Below are 20,986 nucleotides of genomic sequence, written 5' to 3'. Positions count from 1 at the left end.
TTATCTATTAACTGGGTCAACCTTTTGAGCACTGGAATAAGTCACCAAATGGTCACAAAGCAACGAGTGCCTTACCAGTTTTCCACAAGTGGAGCAGAAAGATATTCCTGATCCTCAAAATCAGTAAAGCAGTAGATGCATAAACATTCGTCCTTGCAGTCTTTCAACTTGCCATATATGAACAATGATCTATCTAAACTCTGTTTCTCTGAAAAATTACAAGCAAGGTCTTGGGCATATGTATGCATAGTTGAGTCAAGGAAATGAAGAAACTCTAGAATCAAGACCTTCTGCAGAACATCAAGCAGTGATTCCTCATTTGGACTAAAGTTCCTGCAAAATTCATGCAGTGTTTCTCCAATTCTCCACTTTCTCAACTTCAGATGATATCAAATCTAGTTCTCTGCAGGTGAAGGCAACCTTATCACCTAATTCCTGAAGGTAATCAAATCTTATCAGTGTCAAGTGAACCGAGGGCAATGCCAAGGCCCCGATGAGGATCTTTACAATCAATATATCAATATACAATAAATCCAAAGCAAGTTGGCATTATTCACAACCCATCAACAACATGATTTATTCTTTAAATTATATAGGCAAACCAGAAACATGTCTAGTTAAATATAAAATAGTTGACAAAGGATTCATGACAGCCATTGGTTGATATGTGCTAAAAACATACCTTGAGTTTCAACATTGATACCCAAGACCGTTTCCCAGAACAAAGGCTAAGGAATTGATGTGCCTGTTCTTGCCACATTCTACAGCGGAAATAAAAAGTAATTAGATAATGCATACCATATATAAGGCAGGCGTATCAACTTTATCAAACTGTCCCATAGAAAATTGAAAAACCACAAACCACATTCCCTAGAGTGAAAGTGCTGTCCACTGGCAAATTCTGGCCCAGGATGGCTTATACAGTAAATAGGTTGGAAATTAATCCAGCAAGTGTAAACTTTACAAATCCAAATAATTAATTGAAATCTTCTAGAAAAACACAAGACCAAAAGAAAAAAAGAAGAAAAAAATAAAGAGTTGATAATAATTGATTTATCAACAACAAAAGCTTACTTATGTTTTCCAATGGCTTCTTCAAGTTGGTAGACTATTGCTGCAAAAGGAATATTAATAGTCTGCAGGTAAGAAAAATGCAGACGCAGGCTGCAGATATCAATACATATACATTTTTATATTGAATAAACAAAAAATAAGAAAATAAGAATTATCAATCATCAAGAGGACAATGCAGGATAAAGAATACCTGGTAATCTCTAATAAATTGTCAACTTCGCTTGACTTGCTTCTCCTAGAATTGTGTGATCCAGAAATTACTTCCAAGGCCTGCCTAAGCCACTTGACTCCACGAATCAGTATATTCAATAGGGCCCCAGAATCACACAAATGAGGAAAGTCTTTTGTAGCTTCCAAAACATCCTACATTATCAATCAGAAAGCAACCTTAGAAAGCATGAGACAACCTGCTCTTTCTTATTCTCTTTTAAGAGAGAGAAGGTCAAAAAGTACTTTGAGGAGAAACTTTTGTTCTCCATGGACAAAGAATCTTAAATATATTAAAGCAGTGATCCATGCAATACCAGCACTGAACTTAGCCACTGATAGAGTTCTGAGGTAATGGGTGATCTGGGAAGAGATATTATGAATAAATATTATTTTTATTTATTTTAGATATTTTCTATTTAATAATATTGTTTAGATTTCATTTAGGTATTTAGTTCTCTATATTTATGTAGATATTAGATATTTATTTAAGTATCTAGATGTTTATCCAGATATCTAATTATTTAGATTTTATTCCAATATTTAGTTCCATAGATTTTATTTAGATTTTATTCAATATTTTATATAGATATAGATTCTAGGAGATTTTATTCAATTTTATTTAATTATCTAATTATATAGATTTTATTCATTATTTTAGATTGTATTCAACATTATAAATATTCTTACAACTCAAAGCAAGCACATATGAATAAAACAGACTTTTGAGACTTGGGCCCTTTAAAGATTCTCTTAAACGTGGCTGTTGAGATTATGAAGTTAGATCCTGATTTCATGTGTTAATAGATATTTATCTTCCTCATTTCTCTTTACCTATCTGCATCCTATCAACCACACTTCACTAGGCCAATTAAATTTAAAAAAGACGACTTTTTGCAAATGCAATAAATAGTAGTTTGAATAGAAAGAATAGTAACCTCCAAGAGGGAGAAAGATTGCAGAAGAAAGAATCTTTTTGCACCAACGCAGTGTAGAACAAGTTGCTTTAAGTTTGGGAAGCTCATCAAAGTCAAAACCAAGCGATAAACCAGATTTTGTGCTAGACTGCATTCTGGCAATCAACCTTCAACTTGGGACATTAGGCCACTGCTTATTCCATGAACAACGTCATCCAATTCAAAAGTATGCTGGGCATCTTCCAATAGAGAACATGCCTCACACTCCCATTTTTTGCAGTTTTGCAGAACTATTTCAAGCATCCTCACTTCTTCAAAAGATATTTTAAGAAGCTTTGACTGAGAAACCACACATCTACAAAAAAAACCAAAATTCCATATTTATAGTGAACCTGCTTTCAGCAAAGATGAAAAGCAAACAGGACAAGAAATGAACCTGAAGCTCCTCAACTTTCAGTGGAGAATCTGATGGACAAGTAGAAGAAACCAAAAATTGTTTTGAATTCATTAGCCATGAATTAGCTTCCAGCAGTGCTGCCTTCAATCATCAAGGGAAGGAAGAATCAAAAATATGCTCTCTGAGGCCCTACAAGACCAACCAAATGCAATAATAACCATGAATCAATATAAGCTAGAAAAGCTCAGTAATTCTAATAAACATGTCAACCATCCTTGAACCTGATGATGTCCCCGAAGTCAGAGAAGGAAGCCTTATGTGAAATTAGAACCCTTTCCTTTCCTCCCAAGGTATGGCAACAGCAAGTAAACCAGATAAACCAACAAATAATTTCTCTCCCTCAAGTTGTAGCCTAGAAATTAACAAAAAAATGGAAGTAGTTGGATTATATTAAAGTTTATAATTTTTCAGTTTTGAAAGAAGAAAAAGAGATTGCAAATTACAGTCTGGCCTCCTTCATCACTTCCTGAACAAATTCCAGAGACAACCTAGATTTATATGCCTGTGCCAATTACAAATAATTCTAATATTAATTAGTTTAAAAAATTGGAAGAATTGCTTCAGCACGTAATATAATAAATTCATAGCTCAAACATTCGATGCTACACAATTCTAATAAATAAATCCAAGGTCCGTACGACAAATGCACTAGAAAAATGAACATGCCTGTAGAGCCTTTTCCCGACAAAGAGCTTTCTGCAGCTCAGTCTCAACCAATGGCAACTCATCAACTGCAAGGTGAGACAGTGGGGACAATGAATTGACAACATAATAAACAGATACATGGCCTATAAAGATCTAAACTATGATAAAGTGGGACAAAAGGATCCACTTTTACCATGAATTTTAATGATAAACCATCTCCTAAAATACTCTTCAATTCATCGATGACATTATGTTGGTCCTCCCGTTCATGTGTTGTTCCTACAATATGGTTAAAGTTGGAAACCCATGAAACAGCATCCTTATAATATTTCCGCAAAAGCTTCACCTCAGGTACATCAACCATAAAGCCGTCCCATTCCTTAAGAAGCATCTTGACATTCTGCAGATCACCTTTGCTAATAAAGTAATCCAATTTAACAACCAAAAAACTTAAAGAGGTGAGAAAGGAACAACAACCAAACCTTTAGATCATGGGACCTTCTAACATCTCACTACATTTTGAACCACAAGATTCTGCTTGACTTAATATATTCTGAATCACGTCCATCTCTGGAAGCAGTACTTGAAGCTCCATAATCTATTATAAAGAATGAATAAATTATTTAATCATTATATAGATCATGTAATGCAAAATATGTGCATGACTTGGAGTCTTATGTCGATTAAACAGTATATGCATACTAATATATTAAATTAATACCATAGCAGAAAATATTTCCCTTCATTTTTGAAACATTGCAATCCCTTTACACATTAACTTGAGAGCTTGCTTTAAATTACAATAAATAATGTAAGACCGTCAGCCACCTTTACGCTGACAGGAACTATAATTGAGAAATTAAACAAAGTCAAACTAAATGCACTGTTTCTCAAGAATTAGGGCCCATTTGTTTAAAATTAAAAAATAATAGATAATTTCTAGATTTTATAAAAAAAGATTTATTTTGTCGAGATTTATAAAAACAGAAATTATTTTATATTTGACTATAATAATAAAAAGTGGTTATTCTTTAGCGATTTTGATATGAAAAGAATAAATAAAGAAATAAAAAATATTTGGTTGGTTAGTTGAGGTTAGTTAGTTGCTGCAGAGAATAAAGGATTTGGGAACCTATACAAGAGACCCTAGTTGTAACCTGAAAAAGGAAAGTATTGCTTAGTCTCTATCCCCTCCTATCTATCTCTCGTCTTTGTCTCATCTTCCTTCCTATTTATCCTCTGTTCTACTCTATTTCTTCTCTATTCTATATCTTCTACCATATCAGATTTTAAAATTTTACGATATCTTCATGGATTTCTATTCATAGAGAATGATTTATTAAAATTTTATAATATTTCCGAATATCTCTGTATTTTTCTCTCACCAACCACATCATATTATTTTCAGACGCCACCTTTTTTTTGAGATTCTAATTATTTTAAGAAGTTTAAACAAACATCATAAAACTTCACAAATTAAATTTTTTTTAAAAAATGTGATTTTTGTCATTAAAAACAAAAGCTTAAACAAATGATCCCTTGATAACCTCTGACTTCAACTTGTAAAGAACATCAAGCTCTACTGCAGCAGGATGTTTGATGGAGATGCAGCTTCTGGCTCTCTGCAGCCACACCTGAAGTGTGCCAAAAAACAATAAAACACACACACACACACACACACACACACACACCTGTTTAGCGAAATATGGAAAGCAAAATTTGCACTGCTCCACAAGCTTAAAGTACCACATAACAGCTCAAGCTTTAAAAAATATGCACTTGAGAACATAAGCAAAACTTCAGGCTGGTGCTAAGCTACAGGTGCACTCTCATAGAGACAATCATGTACCATTTTATTTTTAATGAAAAAGTCATGCATCATTTGTAAATTAATCATCAACTCCTCATCTCTTGTGGGATTAAATGTCCATTCAGCTTCCTTTTTATGTTTATGTTTGGTGGCCTAAAGCTTTTCTAAGAGATTTGATCCCACAAGTTTTCAAGAGAGTGAAAGGTATTGTTGATTTCATTGCCATCTTTTTCGGGATAATTTCAGGAAAGGATCCTTGTAGGGATTTAACTTCAAATCAGGATCAATAGAATATGAAAAATAAATATACACTGCAGGACTAAGGGACTGAGTCGAAAATATTTGATAGGAAACTACCAAATTGCCCTTCATTTTTTTAACAAATTGAGTTAGGATTTTAACATGTTTATTTCACATTTTAACAAGTCAACAAGACTGAATATATAGAAGGTACTATTAACAAGTTTCCCTAGTAAATTCACAACTATGCATCACTGTTGAAAGTGGGCTGATGGACCTAGGCCCATTAGTTAACTTAACCCTAGATTTAATCTCATATTATCTTTCTTTTTATTTTAGTTGTTATTATCTTTTCAGCATGATATTAGGGATTATTTTATTTTTCTGATATGATATTATTATTATCACCTCTCTTGTACTTTATAAATACTATTTCCCTCTATATAAAGAAGCATGATTCATCACAAAAGTGTTCATGGCATTAGAGCTGCCATCGACCTATACCTAAATTTTTATCGCTCATGCGACTTCATGTTGGATGTGGGCCTTTGCCTATATTGGGCCTAGACCCACTAATACACAAACCTAATTTTCCTTCCTGAGCTTGCAACGTCCTTCAGAATCTGTAATTAGTGATTATTATTATTAGTTTTTATTTCATAAGAGAGTTTAGGAATCTGATTAGATTTATTCTCTCCCCTCCATCTATATATGTAAATCGTGATTTGTCAATAAAACATAGAGGGGAAAACAGATTCAATTACATGATATCAGAGCTCTAGTCTTGACTCTTCCCTCTTCCTTCACGATGTCGTACATGAACGCACTCACTCACCAACAACCTCGAGTCTTCCAACCAGCGATGGCAGCAAACGCCTTCGACTAGGACGAGAAGGGTGCAACTAGAGGAGAAGGCTGAACTCAACGATTCTGCCTTCTGGGGTAGTTGCGCCAATAACTGAGACGCACTACCAGGTCGCAGTCACGCACCGCCTGAATGGGAATAACTACCTTCAGTGGTCCCGGAACATTTTGATGGTAGTCCGAGGGAGGAATAAAGAAAAATATCTCACTGGTGTTCCTCCGCCACTGATGCCTGATAATGCCCAATATGCAATATGGGTTGTTGAGAACAATATGATGATGGCATGGCTTATAAACTCCATGACAGTGGAGATAAGTGAGAATTACCTGCTTGCAACCACTGCCAAAGAAATTTGGGAGTCAGCAAAAAACACGTACTCGATCAAAGAAAATGCTACTGCTATATTCCAAGTAAAACGTTCCCTTAGAAATCTCATTCAAGGTGACAAGTTTATAACTCAATATTATACTACTCTAATGAAGTTCTGGTAGCAAATTGATCTCTATGAGATCCATAAGTGGTCTTGTCACAGGGATGGGACTTATTATAAAAAACTGATTGATCGAGACAGATGTCATGATATTCTGCTGGGTTTAAATGAAACTTTTGAGGATATTCGGGGTCAAATAATGAGCATGAAACCCCCTCCTATGCTGGAAGAAACCTTCAACATGATCCGATATGAAGAGAGCAGAAAAATGTTGACTCAAAGCTCCATAATATCAACTCCTATTTCGAATAACGCTTCCGCACTTGTTGTCCATGGAGCTCAAGGGGAAATGAAGGGCAAGAAATCTGGAAAATGGTGTGATCACTGCAATAAGAGTGGGCATACCAAAGAGGTTTGCTAGAAACTACATGGAAAGCCCCCAAATTCCAAAGTAAAGCCTAAAAATGAAGGAAAGGGGCTTATGATTGGTGATGCAGAACCTGAAAGTGGGTCTTTAAGTACTGAAGAGTTGTCAATTCTCCGGAAAATCCTAGAAAAGCATGCTTCTTCAACTGGAATGAGTGAGCCAAAACATCCTTCTGTAACCTTGGCACATTTAGGTACTGCCCTTACTTATACTCTCAGTGAGAAAGCCAACCCAAAGAATATTTGGGTAGTAGATTCAGGAGTTACTGATCACATAACAGGTTTCAGAGAACTTTTTTTCTAATTTTAATGAACATTCTAAGCATAAATATGTTGAAGTATCCAATGGTGAATTTGCAAATGGAACTATAATTATTTCTGAGCATCTTACCTTAAAAAATGTTTTATATGTTCCAACTATTAAATGTAGCTTACTATCTGTAAGTCGCATTGTAAATCAAGCCCACTGCTTAGTATTTTTGACAAAAGGGGTTGTGAATTTCAGGACTTAGTCTTGGGGAAGATGATTGGTAATGCTAAGGAATGGCATGGACTCTACTATATTCATAGACCTCCATCCAAGAATAATCCTACTATCTGTTCTGTCATGACCAGTGTTGACCTTACCTTATGGCACTCTAGGTTAGGCCATCCAAGCCTTCAATATATGAAATTTCTGTTTCCTAATATCACTAATAAAACAATTTCTGAATTTCATTGTGATACTTGCAAATTTGCTAAGCAAGTCCGACATTCTTTTCCTTTTAATTCTTCTACTCCAACTCACCCTTTTTCCCTTATCCGTAGTGACGTATGGGTACCATTAAAATTTGAAACGAACTCCAAATGTAGGTGGTTTGTCATGTTTATAGATGATCATACTTGACTAACATGGGTTTTCTAATGAGAGAAAAAATTGAGGTTCTCACCATCTTCAAAAATTTTCATGTGTTTATTCAAAATCAATTTCAAACATTAATTAAAATTCTTCGCAATGACAACAGAAGAGAATATTTGAACTCCACTTTCAAAAATTATTTAGAACAACAAGGAAGGAGCATATGGAAGGTGTAAACAGGACTCTAAGATATCTAAAAAACACACCAGGCAAGGGATTATTCATCTCAAAAGGGAACAAGCAGTGTGTCGAGATCTATACGGATGGGAACAACGGAATTCAGGGCTGAAACAATACAACAGATGTAGAGATTTACACTGATACAGAGTGGGCAAGAGCCATTGATGATAGACGCTCTACAACAAGTTATTGCACATTTATGTGGGGTAATCTAGTGACTTGGAGAAGCCAAAAACAACCAATAGTTTCAAGAAGATCGACAGAATCTGAACATAAAGCATTAGCACTTAGGATTTGTGAAAGTATATAGGTTGTACAACTTCAAAAGGAACTCAGTATAGAAATGGAAGCTCCTATCAAAATGTGGTCTGACAACATGGCTGCTCTAAAAATTGCAAACAATCCTGTTCAACATGATCGGACTAAGCATGTTGAGATTGATAGGCACTTCATCAAGGAAAAAATTGAAGCTAAAGTCATAAACCTGGCCTACATTCCTTTAGGAAGACAAGTTGCAGATGTGATGACTAAGCCTCTAGTTAGAGCCAAGTTTGATGAAATGATAAGTAAGTTGGGAATAATCAACATCTATTCACCAGCTTGAGGGGGAGTGTTGGAAGTAGGTTAAATGGCCCATAAGCCTTAGGCCCATTAATTTCACTAAAACTAACCCTAGATCTAATTGTTATTATCTTTAGTTATTTATCAGCAGATTATTAGGGATTGGGATCAAATTTACTATTCTGTTTTTATTTTCCAGATTACAGAGGAGATTTGATGCGATTGTGATCTGATTATGATCTGATCTCTCCTATATATGTGTCGCTGCTCTCTGTGAATAAATCAATCCCCTTTTCATCCATAAACTCACAATATGTTTTCTTTCTCTTTGGAATTGACAGCAGAAAACAGCAAGCCCCAATGCCTTCTTCTGAAAGATAGAAGGAGAAAACTCAACGGGAAAGCATAAAAAATTAGTAAGTAAACATAGTTTTTTCCTGGTAGTTTAAGTTGGATGTAACAAATCTCTGATATAGAACACCCAACAATCCCTAATCTTCTATATAATTCCAAACAAAATTGAAAGAGATAAATAAAAATAAAGTTCCAAAAAACCCAAGTAGAAATATATGAGTAATGCTATTATTATATGGCAAATTCTACCTTAGTTGAAGAAATTTTCCTTTCCAACTTCTCAACATCTTTCACGTAGAGTGGATAGCCACAAACTCTAGAATGCAATGATTCCAACTCAGACATCTGAAATGAACATTGTTTATTACAATGGTGGACTAGATAGAAGAAGCAGAATTTCATCGAATGTAATTTATAACTAGCAAGATTACAACACATTGACAAAGGCATATAGTTGAGAAGTCTATGTTAAAATACCTTTGAACACTTTGACAAAGCAATATTAATCTCCTGACTTAACAACACAGCCCCTTCTGTATATTCCTGGTGTCATTATTTAAAGTTAAAAAAAAAATACGGAAGGGGCAACAAAAATAAACTTAAATAACACCTTCAACTTATGATAAGCAGGCTCATTGCATGGTGCAAAATTAAATGTTAGCAGCTGATCAACAAATTCTAGGTGCACTTTCTCTCTGTCAAAGTCCTGATCACACAACCAGGCTTCAATTTTTCTTAAACAATCTCTTATCCCTTCTGCCCACTTCTGAGCTTCAATCAAACTCTTCACCATATCTCGAACCTATATCCCAACCAAAAAAACCTTAATTGTGTGAAACATTATTTAATGGGACCAAATTCAAAAAACATCAAGAACTCACAGAATTCATCTCAGGACCGGCCCAAAGAAACTGTTCAGCTTCCCTCAGCACAGAAACAACAGCATCGCTTGAATAAGGATTCTGAAGAATCTCACTAGATCGCAGAAGCCATTGTGTAGCAAGCTGCGAGAAAGTAATGGAACCACCTTTTACCTACACCATCCAGCAGTCTCAAAATAATATTAAATTATAACAAGAAAGAAAAAACCTTCAGAAATGCAGTAGGGCATTCTACTCAAAATATTTAACATAATTACCTAAAAAAGGGAATGTCATAGTACATCACAAGATTATTTCTACTTAAATCCAAATAAATTGAAGGTTTTATCATAACAAATACACCAACACTAGGTGATGGCCCCCATGGCACGGATGATATGGCATTAATGGCAGCGAAGCTTGAGGATGATAATCATGAGCATGGTGACATGGAAGGAGCCCAAAGAAAGGAGTAAGGAGCCCAATACTACCAATCCAACGTACTTAAAGACCCATTACGACATATTGGAGGTCCAATAACAAGAGCCCGAACTAAAGCCATTAAGCAAGCCTTGTTTAGCCTTGTGCAAGAAGTCTAAGAGTTTGGAGAGCATTGGGACACTCCTTTCAAGCCCAAAAGAGAGCATCTATACGTGTATAATGTGCTTAAGATCCAAATCCATGAAGAGCCAAACCCAAGAGATGCAAACCTTAGCCCAATGCAAGGAAGACTGCAAGTTGAGCCTCTTGCAAGCAAGGAAGCATGAAACCCTAATAAAGAAGTCAAGGGTGGCATGATTTTAAATCCTTTATGATCCCTTTATTGTCTCCTAAATTATTTTCTATTTTAATGGTCCTTTGATTTGATTTTCTATTTTTGAGTCTAATCAAAGATTATAATTAATTATATTATTAATTTCTAAATTTTATAATCCCATAATTTTAGGATCACATCTCCTAAATTATGTGGCTGAATATTTTCTCATTATTTTATATTATTTCTTCTTTTAGTATTAGGAAATTTGGGTTTTAAATTTAAGAAATAGTCTTCTCTGTGATCCTATATATATTAGGCATGCTCCCTCTTGTAAACAAAACAAAAGTTGAATGAAATTATTCATTTTAGAGTTTATAACTCTTGTGAGCCTTAGCTTTGCAGTGGCATCTCGTATGAGAAACAGGCGTGATCAAGAGCATGATCAACTCTTGTGGTATTTTCGAAGGTTGAGGTTCTTAGAGGCAGGTGCTCTAGATGATCTTATCCTTGATCATTATCCCATTGTTTATTTCCTTTCTTTCTTTATTTTCGTCATAAATTTCGTCCCTTTTTTTTGTTCTTATGTTTTTGTTGTGTTTCAAGGTTCTGTCCCTAAATTAGCACGATTCTACTTCTGCGTCCCCTATCAAATTGGCATCAGAGCTTTGGTTGCTAGTTTTGGTTCAAATTCTTGTTCTTTCTTCTTCTTTTTCATCTTGAGTTTTTTTTTTTTTTTTGTGATCATCTCTTTTCTACCCCATCTACTTCTATCTTTTGGTTTTTCTCTTCCATCTTTGTGACTTTTTCATCTTATGTGAGTTTTGATTTTATTAGCCTTCTCAAAAAAAAAAAAACCTAAAAATTCGTGCAAAAAAAGGCAAAAAAAAAAACGTGTTCGTGTGTTGAAAAAAAAAAGAGAAAAAATTCCGAAAATTAAAAAAAATTACAAAAAAAAAATATATTGCTGTAAGTTATGATTGGTGAAAAAGGCTATTCTTGAACTCCAAGTAATCAATAGGTTGCCTAAAGAAAAAAGTCAACTTGAGTGGTAAGAAAGTCTTCTACTTTGGTCACTTTCTTATTTTAATTTTTGGTAGCACTTTTCAAATTCTGTACTCTCCTATTTTGCTGTTTGTGCTACTCTCCTATTCTATTTAGCTTCCTATTTTTGTCTCTGAATATTTGACTCTTTGACTTTTATTTCTTTCTTTCCTATTTTTGTTTGTCACATGTGGTTTTTTCTTTTGCAAGCTTAATTTTATTTGAAAATTTTACTTTTCCTATTTGTTTCAAAATCCAAAAAAAAAAAACAAAATACAAAAATATTCTCTTTTCATCTTGTGCTTGTTTTCTAGTTTCTTTAATTTAGAAGATATGCACTTAGTTGTTTCTTAGTTTCTTGATTTGTGTTTGGTTTCACCATTGAATACTATCCACAAGCTTAGTGAATGGTAAAAGGTAAGTGTGTTTTTCATCTTTAAAAAAAAAAAAAGCCATTAATTTTTTTTTTTAAACACGAGTGACTTTATTTATCTTGAGAGTAAGTACGTGAGTTTGTGTGTATGATGATTCATTTTTATCTTATATGGTTTCTAGTGCTTCTGTGAACATGAGTAACAAGGATGAATCCCCTAGTATTGATATGAGCTCTGTTTTAGAACTTATCAAAATACAGTTGCAGCAGTTTCGCTTGGAACTTGATCATAGGTTCCATAAGGAGGATAAAGATGAGCCGGAGGCTTCCTCTTCTAAAGGAAAAAAGTGTGAAACCCCCAGCGATGATGAGGAGTATGAAAAGCCCCCTTCTCCTAAGGGAAAGAAATCCTCAAAATGTGATATTGACTTACCGAACCAAAACGTAAAGTATCCTTCATTCAAGGATAGTAACAATCCAAAAAAATACCTTGATTAGGAAATAAAGATGAACCAAATCTTCATGACTCTTGATTTGTCTGAGCCAAGGAAGGTGAAAACTGCTTTTTTGAATTTCACTGATTATATTGTTTATTGGTGGCAAGATTTACAACACAAAAGAAGCCAACTTGGGAAAAAGCCCATTAAAACGTGGGAGAAGCTTAAAAAGTACTTGAGAAAGGCTTATGTCCCCAACTACTACTACAAAAAGCTTAATAGAAAGGCTTATGTTTTCTCAAGGATCTATAACAGTGGAGGAGTATGCACACAAGTTGAATATCTTGAAGTTTCGTGCAAACATTCAAGAAAATGAACATGAAGCAATGTCAAGAATTATGGATGGCTTGAGGTTAGAATTGAGAGATAAGCTTGACTTGTACACTTTTGTGGACAAGGAAGAGCTCATACACAAGACTATAAAGTTGAAGCAGAGAAATAAGAACAAACATTCCAAGTTCACTTGGAAAGACTCCAAGGCAACTTTCAAATGGAAGGATTCTAAAACTAAAGATACATCCCAGGCCAAGGAAGAAATAAAGACCAAGTATGAGGGTAAAATTTTAACCCTAAACCTTCTTCTTATTCATCTAACACTTCTCCTATTAAGTGTTTCAAATGTCGTGGTGTGGGCCGCATGACGAGAGATTGTAGCAATAAAAGAGTTATGATCTTAAGAGATGATGGTGGCTATGATAGTGTGCATGAAAGTGATAAAGATGATGTTAATAATGTTGATGATGATTCTACCTCCCATGAATCAAAAGATGAACTTAAATGTAATGGTGTAGTTCACTCTATCTTGGTGGCAAGAAGAGCTCTCAATATTCAACCAAAGGAGGATGATGAACATGAGCAATGCGAGCATATTTTTCACACTAGATGCTTCATCAAAGAGAAAGTATGTAGCATGGTAATTAATGGTGGTAATTGCACTAACGTGGCTAGCACTTTACTTGTAAATAAATTATCTCTACCTTTAATTCTACACCCTAAGCCCTACAAATTGCAATGGTTGATTGATTGTGTTGAAATTAGGGTTACTAAGTAAGTGTTGATTACTTTCTTTGTTGAGGTTTATACTTGTGATGTATTATGTGATGTAACCCCCATGCTTGCTGGACACTTGTTATTAGGTAAGCCTTGGCAGTTTGATAGTAATGCTACTCATGATGGTTTTAGAAATTGTTACAAGATGCCTTTTAAAGGTAAGACTGTTGTATTAAATCCTCTTAGGCACATCCAAGCCCTATGAAGATCAACTCAAAATTGCTCAAGATTACAAGCAAAGAAGAGATCTCCTCGATTGTGGCATGAGTGAGAGAAAAAGAAAGAGAGTATTACTTTACTTGAAAATCAATCAAAAGAGAAGAAAAAGAGTGGTGAGAAGGTGAGAAAAGAAAAAAATAGAATGGTGGAAGTGAAGGAAAAGAATAAAAAGAAAATATTATTGTATGGGAAAAGTGAGATTCAAGAGGGTTTGATGAGTGAGCGAGCTCTTATTGTAATTCTCAAGAATATTTATTTTTCTACTAACACTCTTAACCCTACTTTGCCTTCTAGTGTTGTCTCTTTGTTGCAGGATTATGGAGATCTATTCCCTTATGAGATTCCTAATGGACTTCCTCCCTTGAGAGGAATTGAGCATAGGATAGATTTCTTACCCAGAGCTGTTATTCCAAACAAGCTTGCTTATAGGGCTAACCCTGAAGAGACTAAGGAGATCAGCGCTAAGTAGAGGAATTAATGATGAAAGGCTTTGTGCGTGAGAGCCTTAGCCCTTGTGTTATCGCTATTATCTTGGTGCCAGAAAAAGACAGATCTTGAAGGATGTATGTTGATTGTAGAACAATCAACAAAATCACTGCAAAGTATCGTTACCCTATCCCTAGACTTGATGATATGTTTGATGAGTTACATGGTGCTTCTATCTTTTTTAAAATTGATCTTAAAAGTGGTTATCATCAAATTCGTATAAAAAAGGGAGATAAATGAAAAATTTCTTTTAAAACTAAATTTGGACTATATGAATGATTAGTTATGCCTTTTGATTTGATTAATACTCCTAGTACTTTTATGGCATTAATGAATCATGTTTTTAGAAAGTTTATAGGCAAGTTTGTTTTGGTTTACTTTGATGATATTCTGATTTATAATAAATCTTTGACTGATCATATGAATCATCTTAAAACTATGTTTGACACTTTAGGGGAATACAAGCTATATGCTAATTTTCAAAATTGTTTTTTTTTGCAAGGACTCTATTATCTTTTTGGGATTTATTGTCGGATCACAGGGAATTCGTGTGAATGAGGAGAAAGCTAAGGCTATTCGTGAATGGCCAACCCTTGAGAATGCAAGTGAAGTAAAAGGCTTACATGGCTTAGCAAGCTTCTATCGGAGATTTGTTAGGTATTTTTCTAGCATTGATGCCCCTCTTAATGAACTTGTTAAAAAGAATGTGACCTTCAAATGAGGTGAGACACAAGAAAGGGCTTTCCAAACCCTAAAGGATAAATTGACTAATGCCCCTTTACTTGTTTTGCATAATTTCGCTAAAGCATTTGAAATTCAATGTGATGCTTCTGGTATTGGTATAGGTGCTGTTTTAATGCAAGATTCTAAGTCCATAGCTTACTTCAGTGAAGATCTTCATGGTGCAGCTTTGAATTATTCCACCTATGACAAAGAGCTCTATGCTCTAAAGAGGGCCTTAGAAACGTGGCAACATTATTTGTAGCCCAAGGAATTCATCATTCATTTTGATCATGAAAGTTTAAAGTTTCTCAAGTCTCAAGGTAAGTTGAACAAGAGACATGCTCGCTGGATAGAATTTATTGAGACATTTCCTTATGTGATTAAGCATAAGCAAGGTAAAAAAAAACATCGTTGCTGATGCCTTATCTCGAAGATATACATTACTTTCCTATTTGTATGCTCAATTACTTCGCTTTGAGATTTTAAAAGATCTTTATAAAACTAATTCTGATTTTGAAAATATTTGAAAATCTTGTGAAAATCATGGATCTGGTGATTTCTTTAGATTTGATGGATTTCTTTTTAAGAAAAATAAATTATGCATTCGTATTTGTTCTATGCGTGAGTTGTTTACTAAGGAAATACATGGTGGTAGTTTGATGGGACACTTTGGTGTCGAGAAAACTTTGGCTATTTTGTCTGATCATTTCTTTTAGCCTTACATGCAGAAAGATGTCATATCTGTTTATGATAAATGCATTAAATGTAGACAGGCAAAATCTAAGGTCCAACCTCATAGACTTTACTCTCCTTTACCCGTCTTCTCTCACCCTTGAGAACATATCTCTATAGATTTTGTAATTGGATTACCTAAATCTTGTACAGGCAAAGATTCTATAGTTGTTGTTGTTAACAGATTCTCTAAAATGGCACACTTTATTGCTTGTGCTAAGACTAATAATACTGTTAACATTGCTAACTTATTCTTTAAAGAGATTGTTCATTTGCATGGTTTACCTAAGACTATTGTAAGTGACAGGGATGTGAAGTTTCTTAGTCACTTCTGGCGTACCCTATGGCATAAATTAGGGACTAAGTTACTTTTTTCCACTACTGCCCATCCACAAAATGATGGTCAAACTGAGGTAGTTAACAGAACTATGACTATACTGCTAAGAGCAATAATTCAGAAGAATTTGAAGAATTAGGTGAATTGTTTACCTCATTGAATTTGCTTACAACAGGGATGTTCATTCTTCTACTTCTTATTCTCCATTTGAAATTGTTTATGGTTTCAATCCATTATCTCTTATTGATATTTTACATTTTCCTTTTTCTGAGCATGCTAACACTGATGGCAAGAAAAAAGCTGAGTTTATGCAGAACTTACATGCTAAGGTTAAAGCAAACATAGAGCAAAAGAATGAGCAATATGCCAGGCAAGTTAATAAAGGCAGAAAACGTGTGATCTTTGAACCTGGAGATTGGGTTTGGTTACATTTAAGGAAAGAGAGATTTCCTAATCAAAGTCCAAACTTCAAGCTCGAGGAAATGGACCTTTCTAAGTTTTGGAAAGAATTAATGATAATGCTTACAAGATTGATTTACCTAGCTCTTATGGCAATGTTAGTGCCGCATTTAATGTTTATGATCTATCTTTATATGATTTTACAGATTTAAGGACGAATCCTTTCCAACTGGGAGGGAATGATGGCCCCCATGGCACGGATGACATGGCATTAATGGCAACGAAGCTTGAGGATGGTAATCATAAGCATGGTGACATAGAAGGAGCTCAAGGCAAAGAGCAAGGAGCCCAATACTTCCAATCCAACGTACTTAAAGACCCATTACAATATATTGGAGGTCCAATAACAAGAGCTCGAACTAAAACCATGAAACAAGCCTTGTTTAGTTTTGTGCAAGAAGTCCAAGAGCTTGGAGAGCATTGGAACACTCCTCTCAAGCCCAAAGGAGAACATCTATACGTGTATAATATGCTTAATATCCAAATCCATGAAGAGCCAAGCCCAAGAGATGCAAACCTTAACCCAATGCAAGGAAGACTACCAATTGAGCCCCTTGCAAGCAAGGAGGCACGAAACCCTAATAAAGAAGTCAAGAGTGGCATGATTTTAAATCCTTTATGATCCCTTTATTGTCTCCTAAATTTCTATTTTAATAGTCCTTTGATTTGATTTTCTATTTTTGAGTCTAGTCAAAGATTATAATTAATTATATTATTAATTTTTAAATTTTGTAATCTCATAATTTTAGGATCACATCTCCTCAATTATGTGGGTAAATATTTTCTCATTATTTTATATTATTTCGCTTTTTAGTATTAGGAAATTAGGATTTTAAATTTAGGAAATGGTCTTCTCTATGATCCTATATATATTAGGCATGCTCCCTCTTGTAAACAGAATAGAAGTTGAATGAAATTATTCATTTTAAAGTTTATAACTCTTGTAAACCTTAGTACTTTGTGGTGACATCCCGTATGAGAAACAAACGTGATCAAGAGTATGATCAACTCTTGTGGTGTCTTCGAAGGTTGAGGTTCCTAGAGGTAGGTGCTCTAGAGGATTTTATCCTTGATCATTATCCCGTTGTTTATTTCCTTTCTTTCTTTATTTTCATCATAAATTTCATCCCTTTCTTTTTGTTCTTGTGTTTTTGTTGTGTTTCAGGGTTCTATCCCTAAACTAGCATGATTCTGCTTTCGCGTCCCTTATCACTAGGGCAGCGCCCAAAAAAAAAAAAAAAGCCAAGAAAAAAATCCAACACTCCTAACACAAAAAGAACAACAAAGAACATTAGTTTGGGCAGCAGCCACCAGTCTACTTAAATCTGCTCATCTTAATGCCTAAGGTGTTGAAGAAAGCCAGAGCCTCTCATACCATGAGATGCACATTAGACAGGGACTTGCCTGGCCACGCCTTTGGTGTTTTTCCCTTATGTCAAGGCAAGCACCGATGCATTTGGATGTTGAAAGGGAAGGAACATCTTAAAAGCCTAAACCTTAATAAAAGCTTTTATTGCAGTTAAAATTAGTTAGAAGCTTTTATTTGGTAAAAATTTATTGGACCATTTCAAAAGAACCCTTAATAAAAGCTAGTCTCTATTCCCAATTTTCACTTCCCAATATAATTAATGAGAGAAATAGTTAAAATTATCAAGGGTATTTGTGAAAATCACTCATTAATGCTCCACTAAATTTTATAAAAGTTCTCATATTAAGGGAGAAATTCTTAAGCACTCCAAGAGTACCATGTCATCTGTGCCCGCCCAATACAAAGATTACAAATCACAAATGGTGGGTCCCACATTTTTTACATTTGTTGCTTTTATCTCTCAGCTTTCATCTATTCTCTCTTTATTATCTCTCTACCTTAGTTACACACTCTTCTTCATTGACAATATTCTTCACCCTTTTAATCTATTGCCAATTTTTTATTTTTCTTTTTTTATTTTTTATTTTATAAATTAAAAAAAAATCATACATGCTATTTTATTTTATTAAATTAAAACTTATTCAATTACATGTGCTATCATTTTCAAAATAGTTATTCCATTCAATCTTCAAACGTTGTGTTTTGAATTTTGTCTTAAGATTTTTCTAAATAACATTAACATTAAATATTGATGTTAAATAGTTTATCATTTGAGTGAAAATTATAATTTTTTATTGTTTTACAATGCAACTAGCATATAAAAAGCAACTTACCAAGGTAAGTTAGCACAATAACACATTCGCATCAAGAAAGTTATTTGAATCAGAAAATAGAAACATTGGATATAGTACAAGTGCTTCCTGGTGACCCAAAAACAAAAAAAAAGGGCATCCTACTCTTTAGGTTCTTAGCATCAATATCTACAGCGGTCACTTTGCTCTGGAGATGTTCTCTCAGAGTTGAACTTGGCAGCAGTATGGTCAAATTTAGTGACTAGGGATGACTATGGTTGGGACATTGGGGCAAAACCGAATAGGTCAAAAGACTCAAACACATCTCTAGAACAACATGCAATATTCAATTGAATTTTTTAGTCCAATAAAATAAATGTATTACTTTTTTTGTGAAAATTAATACAATAAAAATATAAAAAACTTGACAAGAAATTAAAAGATATTGATTGGAGTGCCTACTTGAAATTAAAATCAGTTATATCTTTAAGTATGAAACTGAAAATGCCCGTTTGGAATGCCTACTAGGAAATTGGAAGCAATTTGCAATTGAATGTTCTAGTCCAAAAGAATGGAATATGTTTTTTCTTTCTTTTGAAAATTTATAAAATGAAAATTGGAAAAAGAAAAATTGACAAGAAAATAAAAGGATGAAAAGTATTTTAAATGAAGAGAGAGAGTAGTTAAAGTGGAGAGATAAGGAGAGGAGAGTGTAATTTGTGGAAAAATAGTTTTTCATTGCATTTATTTTCATCATAAGTCTACGGGTAGATGTTGATAGTATGGGGAATATTTTGCATTCATTGTAAATATCCCTGTTGCTGTATAAATCCCCATGCCTTGTAAAATGAAAATCAATCAATGAAATCATTTTCCCTCCCAAATTCCACATGATATCAGAGCCAGGTTGGCTCAAGTTAGGGTTTTTCTCTTCTAAGATGTGTTCCAACCATCATTCTCTCACGAGGGAATTGAGTGTGAAGAAGGGATGAAGGAACTAGATTTCACTACCACTCCAGGGAGGTTTGACGACCTCTGATCGACATAACCCTAGAAGTTCATCACCACCAGCTATGCATGCAAGCCACACATTCTAATCAACGATTTTGCATCAAAAGCCTCTTTCACATGTGTGATAGCATGTGGTACCCTTTTCTAAACAACAATCATCTTCTTTGGCAATGATGAAATATATCTAGTCTCTTCCTGTAATTTCTCATGTGTGGGTACTGCATATGTGGGCTTTGATCATTGGTTATGCTCGGAACCAAAATGAACAAGCAGTAGAGACCTCAAGTGTTTAGATAGCTTTAATAGGGATACAACTCCTGGTCCAAATACTAATGTGTCTAAGCCTAGTGGATCTGGTTTGTAGTAGAGTTCTCACGTTGTTTCAAAGACTCATAATGGAACATACTCAATCTAAACATGTTAAACCTGGAGACACAATTATTGCAGGTCCAATCTCAAATTCAGCTTTTGTCTTTTCTGGCACAAGGAGGTAACTTTCTTCAAGTCCTAAAAATCTCTCAAGACAAAATGTTGTGAATTGTTGACTCTAGAGCATCGAATCACATGACCGATTTCCATCAATTGGTTCCTACCTAAGTTCAATGTGTTGGAAAATTGACAGTTAAAATTGCATATGGTTCTCTAGCTCTTATTGCTAGAAAAGGATGCATTCACATTCCAAAGTCTGTAACTTCGAAATCTACTCTCCATGTACCAAAATTAGCATGTAACCTATTGTCAGTTAGCCAATTGACAAAGCAATCCAACTGTTGTGCTAATTTTCTCTCATCCCATTGTGCATTTCAAGATCTATCATCAGGGATGATGATTGGCAGAGCTAAAGAGTACAAGGGACTCTACATTCTTGAAGATGATAGAGTGAGATACCAACATCAAACCAAGGTATGCAATTCCATATCCACCTGTAAAACTAAGGATGTCATGTTATGGCATAAGAGAATAGGCTATCCAAATTTCCAGTACCTATCTCATTTGTTCCATCTCTTTGTTCAAACAATAAACTTGATGCAAAATGTGAAAGTGTGTGAATTAGCCAAACACCACAAAACATCATTACCAAAAGCAAATTATACACCAGCCATCCCTTTTGCTACTATCCATAATGATTTTATAGATGTTCCTAATATTATTATGATGGACACTTATTATTCTTAGCTGTCATTGATTGGACTATAACCAATGGGCCAAGCATGTCA

The 20,986-nt window shown here is 34.5% G+C and overlaps 1 protein-coding gene and 1 long non-coding RNA gene across 2 annotated transcripts in view; both read right to left on the bottom strand.

The window, feature by feature from the left end:
- Positions 1 to 356: 356 nt before the first annotated feature.
- Positions 357 to 1,436, bottom strand: LOC129295535 (uncharacterized). The gene is made up of 4 exons (XR_008589586.1): positions 1,265 to 1,436; positions 1,075 to 1,136; positions 683 to 761; positions 357 to 435 (listed from the first exon to the last, which is right to left on the bottom strand). It is a non-coding gene; the product is annotated as an uncharacterized LOC129295535 (long non-coding RNA).
- Positions 1,437 to 2,360: 924 nt separating this feature from the next.
- LOC129295536 (lysine-specific demethylase JMJ17-like) overlaps positions 2,361 to 20,986 on the bottom strand; it is a 31,496-nt gene continuing 12,870 nt past the window's right edge. The window contains 14 exon segments of the mRNA XM_054934059.1: positions 2,361 to 2,537; positions 2,635 to 2,741; positions 2,744 to 2,784; positions 2,877 to 2,925; positions 2,928 to 3,007; positions 3,099 to 3,157; positions 3,322 to 3,393; positions 3,500 to 3,708; positions 3,790 to 3,898; positions 4,848 to 4,934; positions 9,314 to 9,409; positions 9,542 to 9,607; positions 9,675 to 9,866; positions 9,946 to 10,098. Of these exon segments, the coding sequence (XP_054790034.1) occupies positions 2,361 to 2,537; positions 2,635 to 2,741; positions 2,744 to 2,784; positions 2,877 to 2,925; positions 2,928 to 3,007; positions 3,099 to 3,157; positions 3,322 to 3,393; positions 3,500 to 3,708; positions 3,790 to 3,898; positions 4,848 to 4,934; positions 9,314 to 9,409; positions 9,542 to 9,607; positions 9,675 to 9,866; positions 9,946 to 10,098 (1,497 nt within the window).

The sequence above is a fragment of the Prosopis cineraria genome, unplaced genomic scaffold (assembly GCF_029017545.1).
Source record: "Prosopis cineraria cultivar Desert tree isolate PC_DT_omini unplaced genomic scaffold, ASM2901754v1 PC138, whole genome shotgun sequence".
Classification (NCBI taxonomy): Eukaryota; Viridiplantae; Streptophyta; class Magnoliopsida; order Fabales; family Fabaceae; genus Prosopis; species Prosopis cineraria.
Note: the sequence above shows the minus strand (reverse complement) of the source record. Positions and strands in the feature narration are given on the sequence as shown.